Consider the following 16,965-nt stretch of genomic DNA (forward strand, 5'->3'; position numbering starts at 1 on the left):
CAACAGCTTAAAATTCCAAGTTTGAAGCAACCCTGGACCCATGTTTCAAACCTTTTTAAAGTATGGAGTTTTGGAAATATTAGAAACTAAGCAGAACAAAAGTGTTTTCCACTCCCCGATTAACACGGAGACAGTTCTGAATTATCACAAATAACCCAAGCTATTTTTAGGACTGAAACAATGACCTCACTTTCCCAGGCATGCAGCCACAGCTGTTCTGACTGTGGGTAGGTCAGGAATGTCTAAAATTCATACATGGACTCACGATGAATCTCTAGATAAACATGGTCTTTCAGTAGGAGTTGCTATAATAAGGAAAAAGTATATAAAACAAAAAATATTATGTATATTTTCAATAGCTGGAAATCCAACACAGAAGTCTGTCTTTTTGTTAAACGCATTCCAGAGAGCCTTTAGAGCTGAAATAGCGTTTTAAATAGAACAAATGGAAATTAGTATATCCGGTGGCCGGATAGTATTTTAGTTGGCAGGAAGTAATGTACAGTCAAAAGTGGGAAGAGATAAAGCAAGAGTGTCAAACTCTAGCTACACTAGCCATCACAATGCTGCAGGAAAAGCAAGAGTGTCAAACTCTAGCTACACCAGCCATCACAATGCTGCAGGAATTATTTTTCAGATCTAGAAACCCAACTAGGCCTTTATCTGATGTCCCTGGGAGGCAGCAGAAGAAACCAGGATTACTTTGGAAACCCAACAAGGGATACTGGAAGGAATCTGAGCAAACTCTGATGGGAGCATCTTCTACCTTGTCTACCCTGGTTTTGAAAGACGCAAGTAAAACTCCAAGTCAAGTGGGAAGTAAGTTTAAAAGACTAAGTGTTTTACCAGAAAGTTTAATTATCCTTCAGAAAAAATTGAGTAAATAACTTTCTCTGAAAAAATATACTGACTCTGTGTGGGCTCCAGTTATTACACAGGAGGGACAAGACTGTCAATTAAATGACCTTACTTGCTGGTTGGAAAATGACAGAAAGTCCCATTTCCAGTTTGATGATAAAGGTACATATGGCCCAAAGTACATATGGCTGAGAATAAATACAAAACAAGAAAGGCCAAAGGCAGTAAAGCTAGGACATGCAACGGCCTCTAGGAGAAAAATCTCAGGAATACCCCCAGAGGCTAAGGGAACATTTGGCTGGAATTTGAAGCTCCTCAGTCGTCCTTGTCCTTTGCCCCGTGCTTGAGAATGCGTGTGAACTCGATGTAGTTGAAGTTCCCCTTCTTGTCGATGGGGGCCTCCCTGTACAGCTCATCCACTTCCTCATCTGTGAAGCGGTCGCCCATGGTGGTCAGCAGCTCCCTCAGGTAGTCCTCCTGGATGGTGCCTGGGGATCAAGAACCGAGGATCAGAACACTCAATGGCACAGCCTACGCATCTCCACCACCCCAGCAACCCTAGTGGAGACAGGTAGCTACCGAGCGGCATGACTCTGCTCTGTCCGTCTGCCACGCATCCTTTATGCAGCTTGTGATTGGCACAAGGCTAAACCTATTGTTCAAGCCAATACAACAGGTACAGCCATGCAGCAAGCTACCTGACACCGTTTTCATAAAATCCACCTGCTAAAAATAATTAATTACTTACAGCACAGAAGCCGCACCCTGGGTCAGCCCTGATTTCTTTTCTAGCACTGGGCATTTTAAAGGGCTCTCCAAGTAACTGTACGCACAATGATTAAGAACCCTTAATATACCATAGGTGAGAAATAAATAGAACACTGAGGTTTAATCAGAAAGCAGAAAAGACTCTGACAACTTCCTGGTGTGTGAAATTAACTCAGTAAGAATACAATTCACACAAAGTGAGCTCAACAAACAAAGTAAGATTAGAAAAGAAATGCCAATCCTACATTTTTAAAAAAGGTCCCTAAAATCTTAAAAAGTATAGCTTTGTAAAAATGAATCACTAACTCCAGCCAACTCACGTGATTGACACATAAATTAACTGTGATTGGGAGTAAGCATACAGGTACAATACCTCAATCACAAATAAAAAACTTGGTGCAAGAAAACACTTTTGTTTTTAGGAGCCGAGAAAAAAATTCTATAAAAATCACACTCACACGTGCTCAAGTGTGCCTCTTTTGTGGCTAATGGCCACATATGTGAAAATCAGCAAATGGCAATACTGTAGAAGTCCGGAAAGCCAGAGTGAGGAGAACATGCTTACATCAGCTGTCCCATACCCACTGGCAACTAAGAGCAGCCTCGTAAGGTAGGAATCTGAGGGGTCTCCTGCTCTGCACACACTTGCTGGGCTGTTAAGTCTTGGAAAATATAGCCATGTCCTTTCTCTTCTACTTCTGTGGAAGGATGGGGCTCTCCCACAGTTAACACATTTGTTTTTCTTACTAGGTAGCCAAAACTCCTGACTCCCAACTCGGCCTCCTGAATTCTGGGCTTACAGTCTGTGGCCACGCAGGCCCACACACAGCACTTCATTCCCAGGTCAACTGTGTGCCTGGCAGCATGCTAAGTACACCGCCTCATCTCCTCAGCCTCATCTCCTCAACTGGTTCATAACAGCCTTTGAGATGGGTCATGTCACTGTCAGTTTTTAAAAACAAAACAAAGAAGCACCTTACCAAAGTAACCTGCTCCAAACTACACAGCTACCACACAGCAGAAGAGGAATCTGAAACCAGGGACCCCGATTCCAGAGTCTAAGTCTTCTCAGTGTATTTCCTGTGCTGGGCTGGGCTCTATAGCAGCTAAGAAGTTGCTCTGATCAGTCACTCATTTAACACAGTACAGACAGCCAGGACCTTGGGGAAATCAACTTTTAAGTAAGAGAGTGAATGTTTCCCAAATAGGTTTCAATGTAACCAATAACTCTTGAAAACTACTAGTGCTTAAGGGGAAGAGTCAGGTGAGTGAGGCGCACACCAAGGAAAGGTACAAAGAAAACCTCCAAAAGTGCCAATTCACTCTAGTTTTAAGTCACTAAGCATTCTGTTACACGACTAAAAACCATCTTTGTGATTAAAAGTTACCGCTAACCTACCGATTGCTTCCTCATCAAAGCAAGCAAAGGCATTTCTGATGACATCCTCAGGATCTGTGCCATTCAGCTTCTCACCAAACATGGTGAGGAACATGGTGAAGTTGATGGGGCCCGGGGCCTCATTCATCATGGCATCCAGGTATTCATCAGTTGGATTTTTTCCTAAATAAAAGAAGTCAGATTTGTAATCACTCTAGGAAATACATCCACTATTAATCACAGTAAATATCCTGGCAGGAAACAAAATCATTTTATTGTTTGCTATTTGGGTTTATGACTGCAGAACTGGGGGAAAAGTGTAGAGATTATGTAATATATCCCGGTGAGGTACTAGAATGAGTAGTCCTGCTTTTATAAAATCAAGACCTCTCACTTTCTATTCTTAAGGATTTATTTTTAATTATGCACGTTAATTTCTTACACACACACACACACATTTATGGGTATATGCACATGAGTGCAGGTGCCCACAGAATCGCAAGGAACTGGGATCTTCCTGCAGCTGGAGTTACAGGGAGTTGTGAGCTCCCGAATGTGAGTGCTGGAGACAAACTCGGGTTCTCTGCAAAAGCAGTATGCACTCTTATCTCTCAGTCATCTCTTCAGCCCTCACTTTCTCAAACCCCCACCCACATACACGCATGGGCACAGACACACACAGTCCTCCAGTCCAATCTGAGATAGGTACAGAATCTGCATGTGCCTCAGCGGGAAACACTGAAGACTGGCCGCACAGAGCTTTAAGAATCATGAAAAATAATAAGGAAATTCTACATTATATATCAGCATTATAAGTGGACATTACCCATTGAAGCAAGCATGTCATGCAGGTCCTCCTTGTCGATGAAGCCATCCCTGTTCTGGTCGATCATGTTGAACGCCTCTTTGAACTCTTGGATCTGGGACTGGTCAAACATGGCGAACACGTTGGATGTTGCGCGCTGAGGGCGCTTTTTGGTGGTCTTGGTCTTTGCCCTTTTGCTCGACATGGTGGCGGTTAAATCCTAATTAAGAAAGAATTCAAGGAAAATAAAATCAGTATAAGTATGGATCACAGTGATTAACAAAGATAAGCAGAATCTTCTTTATATGCTTCAAACTACTCAGCGGGATGTTTCAGAGGGTAACATAACTGGGTAAAAAGTTCTAGCTATTCAGGACCTGCTATCTGCCCAACAAACCAAACCAAAAGGGAAAAACCAGTCCTGAGCTTTAGGTTCACTCACTCTTAAAAGCTGAAAGTTATTATTTATAAGGACCATTTCTAGCTCCAACCAACATCAAGTCAAAGGTCACAGCACATCAAGCACATGTCCCACTACCACCACAGAGCTTAACAACAGGAAAACAAAAGCCAAGGAGAGTAGGGTGGGGTGGGAGGCCTAGATACAAGGAAATCGCAGTTCTTATACATGAGCGCTATGGGGTTGCTAACTCATCTTCAAAGGCCCACCCTCTGTCACCCACACATAAATTAGCCAGTCCATTCTGTCAGAGGAAGAAAAACAAGGAGGTGGCAAGGCTGACCAAAAGCACAGGTCTTCCCTCGTAATCTCTACTGACAAATGTTATTCTTTCTCATTCAGGTAACATTTCAGATTGCACCCTCACTTCTGGGGTCAAAGTAGTTCATAAACATTTTGCTGAGCAGATAACATAAAAGCATAGCAATGAAGTTCATTCACCAAGAGTTAGGTCTTACAGACTGTACTTTACACAGAACTGTTCTCCACTAGAGCTGCCTGCACTCAACCACTGGATAGAACTTAAGGCTTTTCTTTTGAAATCAGAGTACAAGTTGTAAAACAATTTCATTTAAAGAACACCTTAAAATCATACCTACTATCTTTGTTCTCTAATAAACTTATCCCTTAAAAAGAACATCTAAGGCATAAAATGTCTGAAAAGGGAAATCCCATATTTATCAGATAAGAAGACTAGCATACCATTCTTTAGAGGTGAGGTGGAGAGCACAGCCTGCGAGGTCCTGACAGCAGGCCGTAGACACTGCTGACTTATATTCTTCCACCAAAGGCTAAAACAGGCACTACTGACTTCACTCTCTGACCAAGATAACAGTTTTAAAGCTTACGTTCTGAAAACAACATTTAGCCATGATGCAGCAAAGCACCATGCCCTTGCTCTAAAAATAAGTCTGTGGACTGCAAAGAATGAACCGCTACCTAGATTCCAGCACCCAAAGTGACCCTTAGAATGTTTCCTGAGTTAAAAAAAAAAAGCTATTTCTTACATTCTTTCCTTGATTACAACACAGCAACAGAATGGAAACAATTAGAAAAGCTCTGCTCACATTGCTTTTTATCTAAATCTGATTTCAGATTTAGTAGGAAATCTTAAAAGGATAGTCAGTTACAACTCCATTTATCTACCACAGAGAATTAGACAGTACAGTGGAATGTCTCTGGAAATATGCCACCCACAGCACAGCAATTACAAATTCTCAAATTTCCTATTTTTATTTATCCTTTCAGAGACGATTTTGTAACCTATTGAAACCATTCATGACTGCACATTTTCAATCTATTATACCCTGGAGGCTGTACATCTGATTTATGTCACAAAGTTGTTGTATTCCCTTCTGATCTAAATGGTTTAATCACAAGGTCATATGGACAACAGTATTTCGTCTCTTAAAATGTACTCAGGAATTTGCAGTGAGTGGCACATACTTACTAACCCACATCTCTTCAGTATTTTAAGCACAGCATGCCTTTGCAAGTCAAAAACCATCTTCAAAAACAGCCTGTTTTTTATGACACTGTCTTTCTTACCCTAATGACACAGGAATGTCACTTTAAAAAAAAAAACTGGTGAGACTCACAAGTCAAATGGCTGACAAAGATGAATGTTTAATCTATAAGCTCACGTAAAACTAAATTTGATGGGGGTACACATAAATTTTCTTTATAAAAGTGCTTAGCCTGTTAAAAGTAATGTAGGTTTAAATATTTCCTATATTTAAATAATCCACTTAAAAATTAGTAAATGCATTATAAAACAGTTGATATTTTTTGCGTTTTATTCACCACTAACAATGGCTTCAGACAATTGTATTAGGACCAGCTAGTTTTATTAATGGATATTAAATGTCATTACCATTGAACACTAGTCAAAAGTTGAAAGCACACGTGACCTGTCTTGAAGTTAAAATGTAACTGAAGCGGCAACTATAAAGAAATGCAATAACTGGTTCAACTTACAAAAGGAGCCACATACTTCCCATTCCAGAGGTATGACTTCAAGTTTAAATGATGCACAAAAATAATGAAAAAAAAAAAAAATGAAGCTGGGAGTGGTGGCGAATGTCTTTTATGTCAATACTGGCAGCACTATCTCAGTTAAGTTTCAGGCCAGCCAGGACACATAGTGAGATCCTATCTCAAAAAAAAAAAAAAGAAAAGAAAAGAAAAAGAAAAACAGTTCATCAGGTGGCACACAATCATTAAACACCGTTCAGAATTGTCCCCTTATTTCTACAAGAACAGAGAGGAGACTAGAAACCCTACGTGTGGCTCTCCTTCATTCAGGGGGTCGATGGCCACCAGTACATGGGGACAGGGAGCAGAAGAGACTAACTGGAACTGGGAATTTGGGTGGCCTATGAGTAGCACACAGAGAGGACTGTGGAACCAGCCTCAGCAAGACTGCCCAGTTGAGTAGGTGGGAACAAAGGCTGTAGCTCTTTGGGTGCGGGTAGAAGCCTCCTAAGAAGGAGTGACTACTGGATGATGGGGTGCTTTATTTGAGGTTGGCAGTGTGGTCCAGCCATATTAATGGGAACAAGGTACCTAATTATTCTATAGGTGCAGGGGGTAGAGCGCCAGCAGAGAACTGGGCCAAAGATCACATTCCCGACATGGCTGGAGGCATCTGCACCTAAGGACACTCTCCAGAAGAGGTCAGGCAGAGAACAGAAGGACCTGCTGGGGGCTGAGGGACCTTCCATCTATCACTGAGCTCACAGAGGCTTTCCAGACATGGAGGACTGCACCCTCAGACTGCAGGGTCCTCAATGCATTATCACTTGGAAGTTACAAATACCCTTAGAATTAAGAGTCCGGTGTTCATCTTAATTCAAGTTCATTCTGTCCAAACCTGACAATGTAATGTTGAGCAAGTTACTCCCTGGGCCCCAACTTTTTCAAGATGAGATTGATTCACCAGCTTTCTCCAAACCCAGAAATCCAGAGCTTCACAGCTACAGGATGGTAAAATTCACATCTACACAAAACAACAGAAGTTGTTTACTTTTTTTCATATCAAACCACAAGCAGGATTGGAATAAACTTGGGGCAAGGGAGCACTGGGGAATGGCAATATGATCTCAGAGACCGTCTTTGGCAGTGGTAGTGCCCTCTCTGCTGTGGTTCTCAACCAGTGAAGCTATAAAACATTACGCTCATGTTGGTTTAGAAAGTTAAGAGCAAAATACAACTGCAGCTATTTTACAATTACTGTAAGTATCTTAACTTCAGTGTTTGGGAGGATCACCTGAGATCCCCACTTTGGAAGATTTTATGAAAGATCTTTGGTGTGAAACTTGAAAGGCAGCAAGATTTGCAGACTGGCCTTCTAGAGAACAGATGCAAGGTTCAAAGCACCAGAAAGAGAAGGAGAGTCAAAGGTGGTCAGGATGGTTTCTGTTACAGATGGAAAGGAGTATAACCTTGTTTTAAACTAGGTGCTGTAGCACTGACTGGGATGGTGGGTGTTTCTTTTGCAGTTCTGCCTCACACATGCTAGGCAAGCACTCTGCCACGAGCTACATCCCCACCCAAGCAATTTGGTGTTTTAGCAGTCTGCTAAGATGGGAGCCGAATGCTTAAGGAAGATGTCATACTATGAAGACATGTGGAAAATATAAGATAAGATCCTCAGAGAGGCTTTCTAAACAGACCAAGGGCAACCAGATTTTACAGAATCTTTAGAAATGTACAATGTATAGGAACCATGGTATTTAAATTTTGAAAAAACTAAAGTTGGATGTGGTGGCTCATAATTGGGTTTATAATCCTAGCACTTAAAGCAGGAAGAACATCCACCGCTAGTTCCAGGCCAGCATGGGCTACAAAGAGACCCTGTCCAAAATAACAAACAAAAATAATAACAAAAAAGCATCCCATAAAAACCTATGAAGTAGGACTAATCCATACTAAGGTATACAGGAGATTGCCTATGTTAAAAATAGTAGGCTCTCACACTCCTAAACTGGTAATACATGTAAAGGATAGAAATTCTTTAACAGAGCATCTACATGAAACATACTTAGGAAATACTCTTTAGTGAAAAACTCTCAAAACTGGTAAATATATCCTTCGGCAAACTCCCATCTCAGAAAGTCATAGTGTGCTGGCACCTAGGTATCTCGCCTGCTTCGGAATCCAGATCAAATCTGTCTCATTTAGTCAATGCAATTTTTTTTTTCAAGATGAGATTTTTTTTGGGGGGGGGATGCAAATTCAGTTTTTCAAAATATATTTTCAAGTCCCAAGGAAAACCAAGTTTTCATTTTTTAGGCAAGCTTCCGGTCCAGTCGGCTTAGACATCCTAGACAGCCACACCCAAAAGTTTTGAGCACTTTAGTTCCCAGGATTGACCTCTCAACTGCGCCTCACTATTGAAGATAAAACGCTTTTCTATTTCATCACCATCAAAGGCTATCCGGAAAAAGAAATGCCACAATTTCAGTAAAGATTCGCTGTCTTCACCTTTTGATACAAACTTTTGCATTGAAGAAGTTAAAATCTTAAACTACCTCTAAAGATCTAATAATATATTTCACATGCCTAATGAGTGACTGACTAAAAACACTCCTCTGTAGAGTGGAGAGGAGTCCCCTCGAAAGGCAAACGAAACCCCAATCTCCTCCCAGTTCAAATACATCACTCCAAGAACAAAGTTCTAATTAGAGGAGCTGCAGATCTATCTGAATGGGTTCTCCCTACTGAACGCAGCCGCGCGGCCCCGCAGCAGCAGCTGCGGACGGTGGCCGTGCCACGGTTTTGTCTCCAAACTCCCTCGAAGCTGGCAAGTTTACGTTAGCAACCAAGCGCGCGGCTCCGGCGTCGGCGCCCGCGCGGCCTCCGCGCCCACCGCCGCCGGCCGGGCTCAGCCCCGGGGGCGCGCCCGGCTCACCTGCCCAGGTGCGCTCCCCGAGCCGCGGCTCCGGGCGGCCCCCGCGCTGCCCCCCGCCCCGCGGGGACCGGCCGCACGCACCCTGCTCAGCCGCGGCGATCGAGGCTCCCGCTGCGACGCTCCGCCGGCCGCGCCCACCGACTCGCTGACTACCCCGCGGCCCGGGAGCAGCCACTTCCGGCCTCCGCGGGCACACCGGAAGGAAGCCGGGCCACCATTTCCCCGCCGCCCCCGGGGGCCGGCGCTGACGGGAGGGGAAGCCCGGGGAAGTGGCCGAGCAGCCGGCGGACGCAGGGCCCCGGCGGGGGGGCTGCAGAGCCGGGGGCGTAGGACGGAAAGGGGCGGGTGGAGGCCCTCTAGGCCTCCCTGCTGACTCTTGGTCTCTTGGGCGTCCCTCTTTGAATTGGGATTCTGCTTCCGCCCCTGTCCTTCCAGCACATGGTTGCGTCGGTCCTGGGCCGCTCCCCTGCCCACATTCCAGAGCGCAGCAGAGGAGGGGACCCCCGGCCTGAGTCCATTTAGGGAAGTTGCGGAGGGACGCCGCGGGCCTCACGTGACCGGCCTCGGCCCCGCCCCCAGCGCCCGGCTGGAGTGCGCCTGCGCAGACAGCCAGCGTGCCTCAGCGGCTAGGTCAGCGCCTCCGGGTCTGGTCAGCGCGGGCGGGCGGTTTGGAAAGGATGGGGTGGTAGTTCACGGAGTTCTTCACTCTCCCCGCGCGGGAGGAAACGCTGAAGTTCCAGGGCCCCGCTGTCTCTTTGGTCCAGGTAGAGCCCACAAGTCCCTGCACACTTTCTACCCAAGTCCCCTTCGACCCCGACGGTGACTCCTGCCGGCTCCACCTGTCGCTCGAGGGTGACCCGGTGAAGTCGGAATAAAGTGCTGGACCCGTTCACCCCCTCAGGTCTCCTTGCGTGGGTCAGCTGCTAACAAGAGTTCTGGTTCAAGGAAGAGAGCGAGCCCCCTTGGCCCCGTCGCCCCTGCCCGGAATCCTGGGAAGGCTGTAGTTCTGGTCAGCTGTAGTTCAGTCGTGGAGTTCCATCTTCGTCTGCAAAGCTCTGTCGCTTGACTCATGACAGCGGAGGCGCCGTTCTAAATGATACCAGGTTGTTTTCTCCAGGGAAACAAGGAGCGTTCGCTCCATTGATCAGTGATAGGGTTTAAAGTTAACTCAGAGGTAACGCCGTTGGCAGAAAAGTCTTGCCTATTTCCTATGGGCGAAGGAAACAAAATTTCCCTCCCTTCTTTGAAAGGATGGATCACTTGGAGCGCTCACTAAAAACACAAGCAGTTGGGCATGGCATCTCCAGCTCTCTGAATCGGGGTCTTTAAGCGCAGGTCTGGGAAGTGAAGGATTTAAGGGATCCTTCATGATCTTTAGGGGAGGCCGGGAACGCAGCTGGTGACAGGCCGTGATGGTGCAAACTCAGAGGGCTGAGCAGTCAGAGACGGTGGTGGGTTCTTGGGGTCTGCCTCTGAGGCAGGTGCCGCCTGCACTATACTAACACTTTGGTGGCGGCCTGGCACACTGGAAAGATCAGGCCTTCCCGGGCTCCCCGTTTAGATGATGTAAGGAAATGGTCAGTTAATATTCCCACTCAGCTGGAAAGCAGCACCTTGTTGCTTCTCTAGGAACTGCCGTTGTGTCCTCGTGAAATGAGTCAAGAGTATTAAACTGACACCGTGAACTATATCTGGACCAAAGAGACAGCGGGGCCCTGGAACTTCAGTGTTTTCTCCCGCGTGGGTGGTTTTCCCATTTCAAAAATGAACAGTTGCCACCTCCGGGATTGGGTTGTGGGAGGGACAGAGAGGGTGGAGAATATCAGGGAACAAACCACGAACAGGTTACAGAAGAGTGCATAAACCTAAAACTGGGGACTAGTACAAGATGTCTCCAGAGGCGACTGGGCTGATTCTGAGGGTCAGTGCAGGAAAAGAGAGATTCGTGTTGTCTGGAGGGCAAAGAGCCTGGCTGCTGTGAAGGTTTTCCTGTTCACCTGGTGAACAGAATCTCCACAGAACTATCTCCACAGAACTGTGGATATACCAAGTCATTGTGGAAAAACTCACTCTTAATACTCTACCTGATGTTCTTATAAGAAATTTTAATGCTCATTCCCACTACCCAAAGCCTCTGATGCTGTTTGGAACTTACAAGAGATCTACATGAGACAGTAGGTCAGATCCTCCTTTTCACTTCAAGTTTGACAATCTGGGTTCTGCTCCTTATCCTTCCTTTAGCAAACTGTGTGACTCTGAGAGCAAGATCTTGGTTGGCCCCAATTTTCTGTTGCCTCTCAGCCCGCCTTACAGGGCTTTCTGATTAAATGAGACCATTTATAACTTCATTGCTCTTAAAGATGTATTTATTTTTCGTGTATATGGATGTTTTGTCTGCATGTGTATCTGCACACCAGAAGAGGGCATCGTGTCCCATGTGACTACAGTTATAAATGGTTGTGAGCCACTCTGTGGGTACCGGGAATTAAACCCAAGACCTCTGGAAGAACAGCCAGTGCTCTTAACTGCTGAGCCATCTCTGCAGCCCCCCTCATTTATAGCTGTAAAAGAAGACTGTAAAGTACAGAAGAGTGGCTTTTAAACTGTGTTCTGAGTGTGTGTGTGTGTATGAGTGCCTGTAGGAGTGTGTGTGAGAGGATGTGTGTGTCTGAATATGTATGAATGTGTGTGTATGCATTCATGTGCTATTGTGTAAATGGTGCATGCAACTCATAGTACAGGCGCACACAGTGTACGCGGGCACATGGAAGCCAGAGCATGATATCAGGTGTCTTCCTCTATCATCCTTTCCCTGAACCAGAGGCTCCCTATTTCTACAAGGCTGGCTGGCCAGTGAGCCCTCCTGTGTCTGCCACCAAGTCTGGTAACCTAAGTTAATATCCCTGGGACCCTTGAGGCAGAAGGAGAGCACCAACTTCCACAAGCTGTCCACTGAGATACACCCACAAAATAAGTACAAACAATAAGAATTAAGATAAAAGATATTGGGCTGGAGAGATGGCTTAGAGGTTAAGAGCACCAGCTGCTCTTCCAATGGTCCTAAGTTTAATTCCCAGCAACCATGTGGTTGCTCATAGCCATCTATAATGAAATCTGGTGCCCTCTTCTGGCATGCAGGTGTACATGCAGACGGAATACTATATAAATAATAAATAAATAATTCTTTTAAAAAATAAAAATATATATGTGGATCACTAAGCAATACCTATCTGTGATGTTTTGCAAGATTTCCTACTCTGTTAAAAATCTGCCATGGTAGCTCAGTATCCAAGTGGGTTCCCTAGTAAGGGGGACAGGAATTATTTCTGACATGACCTCATGAGCTTTCCTTCCCCCCTGAGGGAGGGGCAGCCTTGCTAGGCCACAGATAAGGACATTGCAACCATCCTGAAGATACCTGATAAGCTAGGGCCAGACAGAAGGAGAGGAGGACACCCCCTCTTAGTGGACTCGGAAGGGGGCAGGGAGGAGATGAGGGAGGGAGGGAGGGAGGGAGGGGAGGATTGGGAGGGAAAGAGGGAGAGGGCTACAAGTGAATGTATAAAATTATTTAAAAATAAAAAAATATTAAGAAAATAAAAACTAAAAAAAAATACAAAAAAAAACCTGTATTAATTCACATTGCTGCCATACTTAAAAAAAAAAAATAAAACTCAGGTCAGGCAGCTTTAATAAGAATTTGCTTTCCCCTTTGTGGAAGCTGAGAAGTCCAATATCAAGGAACTAGCTGGTTGGTTCACTTCTTGCTGAAACTCTTTATGACTGTAGACAGCCACCTCCTTGCCCTGTCCTACATGGCAGGGAGGTGCTTTCCTCTCCTCTTCCTCTGAGCCCCAGGTATGAGACCATGTTCCACCAATGCCAGGGGTGAGGAGTGCAGATTTTGCCTCTAATGGAACATTTGTTAATGTCAGATGACATTTTTGGATCTTTATAACCAACAGGGATGCTACCGGGATGTAGAGAGAAGTCCGATGCTGCCAGGAGGGCTAATTTTGAGGGAGAAAAAAACCCTCATTATTACAGTGATTCTTTGGGGGTACATGAGGATCAAATGGCAGCATTTCTTGTTCCTCCTCACAGTAAGACATTTGTTTTCTGAGGTCAGGGCTGAGGGGGAAAAAGGAGCTAACAATTACATGTGCCAGGCACATGCCAGGTGTTTATGTACCGTTTAACTCCGACCACAGCCCTGTGAGGCAGGCTTCTCATTTGCTTTTCTCACATAAACGGAGCTTCAAGGTACTTCAGTACCTTGGGACCTCTGGGACCAATACAAGATGTCTCCAGAGGCGACTGGGCTGATTCTGAGGGTCAGTGCACATGTTATCCAAATGGTCAGACAAAAGCCAAAAGTATAACTCATGTTCTTGATTTTGCAGAGGGAGGAAAAAGAAGCATGGGGCCAGTGTTTACGAATATCAGCAAATATTTGGTAATTGGCTGCTTACATACGAGTGCGGATAGCTGGCCAGTTAGTGGCACACTTGAAAAAACCATGTTTTCTGTCTTGTTTTTTTGTTTTTTTTTTTTAATATTTGTGTGTGTGCGTGTGTGTCTGTGTGTACGTGCAAAAGTCAAAAGACAACTTGTGGGACTCGGTTCTCCCCTTTTGCCTCATGGATTCCAGGGATGAAATTCCAATCAGCAGGCTTGGTGGCAAGACTTAGCTATCTCACTGGCTCAGCCACTTTTGATTTCTGTGGAATGTAAGAAACCATTGGATGTTGAGAAATACCGGCTTACATTTTTTGTTCGTTTGTTTGTTTGTGTTTTGAGATATGGTCTCGTAGTTCCACGCTGGATTCAAACTCCATAAATAACTGAGGATGACCTTGAACTCATTCTCCCGACTCCACCTCCCAAGTGCTGGGGTTACAGTATGTGCTACAAGCCTGGTTTTATTCCACTCTGGGAACGGAAATGACTTCATACATAATAGGAGTGTGCCATTCAAGCTCTGCTTCCCCTCCCCTTATGGCGTGGGGCCCTGTGGATCCTGAGCAGGGAAGCAGGGTGGGAGCTGCCCCGGGTGAAAGAGACATCAGCTTCTATGAGACAGCTCCTTTAATTGCGGGGAACAACGACTACTTAAACCTTTGAGGGATGGGTAGCAGCTTTCCGGGTGAGGGTACGACATTGGCCGGGGGTCAGGAGATGTCTCATTTGCATGCGGAGGAATTCCAGGTGCTGCTGGACGTGACTTTATAAGGGAAGAGGAAGTTTAACCTGGCTACCAGGCCACCTCCTCCAGGGGCCAAGAATGTGGGCGCTGGGTTCGGACCTGCAGGCCTGAGGGCGGGGGCGGGAGGCGGTCCTACTCCTACTCCTAGTCCAGCTCAGGACAAGATTAACGGGGTTTAGACACTCCTCAACCCCACTCTTACTGCCCCTTTCCCTCCATACCCCCTACCCCAGCCCTGTCCCACAGCTCCCCAGCCCTACAGGCAAGCACTATACCACTGAGCTACACTCCAGCTCTGTCATTTGGGTTTTAACAACATAAATTTTAATTCCCTGATGAGCTCTGTAGGATGTCACAGGGAGCATCAATCTGTGAGTGGAGGAGAACAGCAGGAGGAGCTCTTGTCTTTTAAAAGAAGAGGATGTTTAAAGAAATCTGTCTGATAGTTGAGTTTAGAGCACCAGAGCTACAAAGAGACTACAAGCAGTGTATTCAAAGTGTGTAGAAGAGTCAACACAAATGGAAGAATTTCTGGTTTTTAAAATTTAGTCAATATTTTTTTCTTAATTTTTTTGTGTATTTATGTAGTTTATTTTACATGTGAGTGTTTTGTTTTAATGTATGTATGTATGTGTAGCATGTCTCCTTGGAGGTCAGAAGACAGTGTTGGAGCTGCTGGAACTGGGGTTAGGGATGGCTGTGAGCCGCCAGGGGGGTGCAGGGAACCGAACCTGGGTCCTCTGCAAAAGCAACAAGTTGTTTTAACTCCTTAGCCTTCTCTCCAACCCCCCCCCAAATTATTTTCAATGTAATATTATCATTAGTTCTTTGAAATTTTCATACCTTCATACAATGGAATTAATCAAAATTATGTTTAAGTTGAGGAATGATAAACAAGGTAAACACAATGTGGGGCTGAGGCTGGGGACAAAATGTTTTCAGACACAAGCCACTGCACTCCATAAGCTCAGAGTGTCAGTGAATGCCTGTAAGGTGAGCACTGGGGCGGCCAAGGCAGGAGGATCAGGTCACCATCAGCTCCCAGTGTGAGGGCTATCTCAGAAGGAATGAAAGAATGAAATGCGGAATCCGATCAACAATATTTGAATAGACTTTCTCCATGCCAACTACTTTTTTCAGTAATGATCGCAAACCTGGGGCTTTGGGCATGCTCAGTGGGCACTTTACCACTGAGGTAAGTCCTCTATAGTAGTAAAACTAAGCTAAATAAATGCTTAGAAAAATTAAGATACTAAGCAAAATGCAGGACAGAATATAAATAAAGCATACCGAAAGAACAATAACAGCTACTTTGCTAATAGCACCTGGCTCTAAAAGACAGGCTGCTCCGGCCAGTCGAAAGATTCCTACTTCATAAGCTATTTCAAAATGCTATCTTGACATAATTGATCCTAACTGTTAATCAATGTATTGATCGGATTATATTTATCAATTTAATTTTATGATGTAAATATTAGCTTGAAGTTAACACATAGCACAAAGATTGAGGTTACTTTAGACAACTCTTTAGTTTTCTCGTCTGAAAAATGGTATAATAACACTAGTAATCAACTTTTTTTTCCGTTTTTGTGAGGACTAAAGGGAGAGATTTAAATTCCTCAGTATACAACTTTGGTTGTATCAAGGCCTGAAAATGTTGAGCGATAGAGCAGTTAGCTAACCCTCACCAATTAACATGGCGGATTCTTTGCTTGACCGGAAGCAACACACCGAGTGAGCGCAGACTTCAAGTGGGCCCTTGCTGCTTCTTCCGTGTCTCCCTTATGCTTTCCTCTTAGGTGTCAGTGTGATCGCGTACCTCCTCCTACTCTGTGTGTGAGTGCTCGCGTGTACACGTGTGTGTATAGATACACGTGTGTGTATAGATACACGTGTATGCGTGCGTGCAGACACTGGAGGGCAGCCTTAGACATTGTTCCTCGTGCACCAAGCTTTTCATTTCAAGCACAGGTTCTAGAGCTCAAACTGTAATCTTCATTCCATGCTTGCCATATGAGCACTCGCTGAGCCGTGTTCTCTGCCCATCCTCACACCTCTGCTGTTTCTACCCCCTTGTTACTCACAGCTGATCATCTTGCATGTAGGTCACTGAGAAAATAATGACCCCACCACTTTATTATCTAATGCCCAGCATCTGCCCCGGAGTCTCCTCTCAATAACTAAAGAAGATCGATCCTTGGTCCTAAAAACCCATTTCCCTGTGCTTGCTCATGTGCTATAGTTTGGATAAGTGCCCACCAGAGGCCCATCCATTAAAGACCTGGTCTCCTGGCTCCCCCTTCCCCTTTAAGGCCAATGACCCTGCACCCTTTTTGGTTATGTCTCACTAGTAGTTCTGCCCTCTTCTGCATTATCTGGTTCAATTTTCTATTTGATTATTCCCAGAAGCAAGAATGCTATAATGCATCTTGTGCGATAGAAAGAATAATGGTCTCTTAAAGACATCTATATCTGAATTCTTAGAATCTTTGTCAAGATACATGGCAAAAGAGAATGAAGGTAGAAAATGAAATTAAAGTTGCTAATGAGCTGAGCTTAAATGAAGGAGATTATCCTG

General features: G+C 44.8%; 1 protein-coding gene across 2 annotated transcripts; it reads right to left on the reverse strand.

Moving 5' to 3' along the window:
* Positions 1-820: 820 nt before the first annotated feature.
* On the reverse strand, positions 821-9,693 carry LOC129679198 (myosin regulatory light chain RLC-A). Of its 2 annotated transcripts, none has more exons than XM_055610130.1 (4): positions 9,263-9,693; positions 3,831-4,029; positions 3,026-3,187; positions 821-1,346 (listed from the first exon to the last, which is right to left on the reverse strand). In XM_055610130.1, exons 2-4 carry the CDS (start codon positions 4,012-4,014, stop codon positions 1,174-1,176), a joined length of 519 nt encoding a protein of 172 aa, XP_055466105.1. In that variant the 5' UTR covers positions 4,015-4,029; positions 9,263-9,693; the 3' UTR covers positions 821-1,173. The 2 variants fall into 2 exon arrangements, with proteins under 2 accessions (XP_055466105.1, XP_055466106.1); XM_055610131.1 differs by lacking the exon at positions 9,263-9,693 and adding an exon at positions 9,182-9,244.
* Positions 9,694-16,965: the final 7,272 nt, after the last annotated feature.

This window comes from Psammomys obesus, unplaced genomic scaffold (genome assembly GCF_907164565.1).
Source record: "Psammomys obesus unplaced genomic scaffold, mPsaObe1.curated_primary_1811, whole genome shotgun sequence".
NCBI classification, from domain to species: Eukaryota; Metazoa; Chordata; class Mammalia; order Rodentia; family Muridae; genus Psammomys; species Psammomys obesus.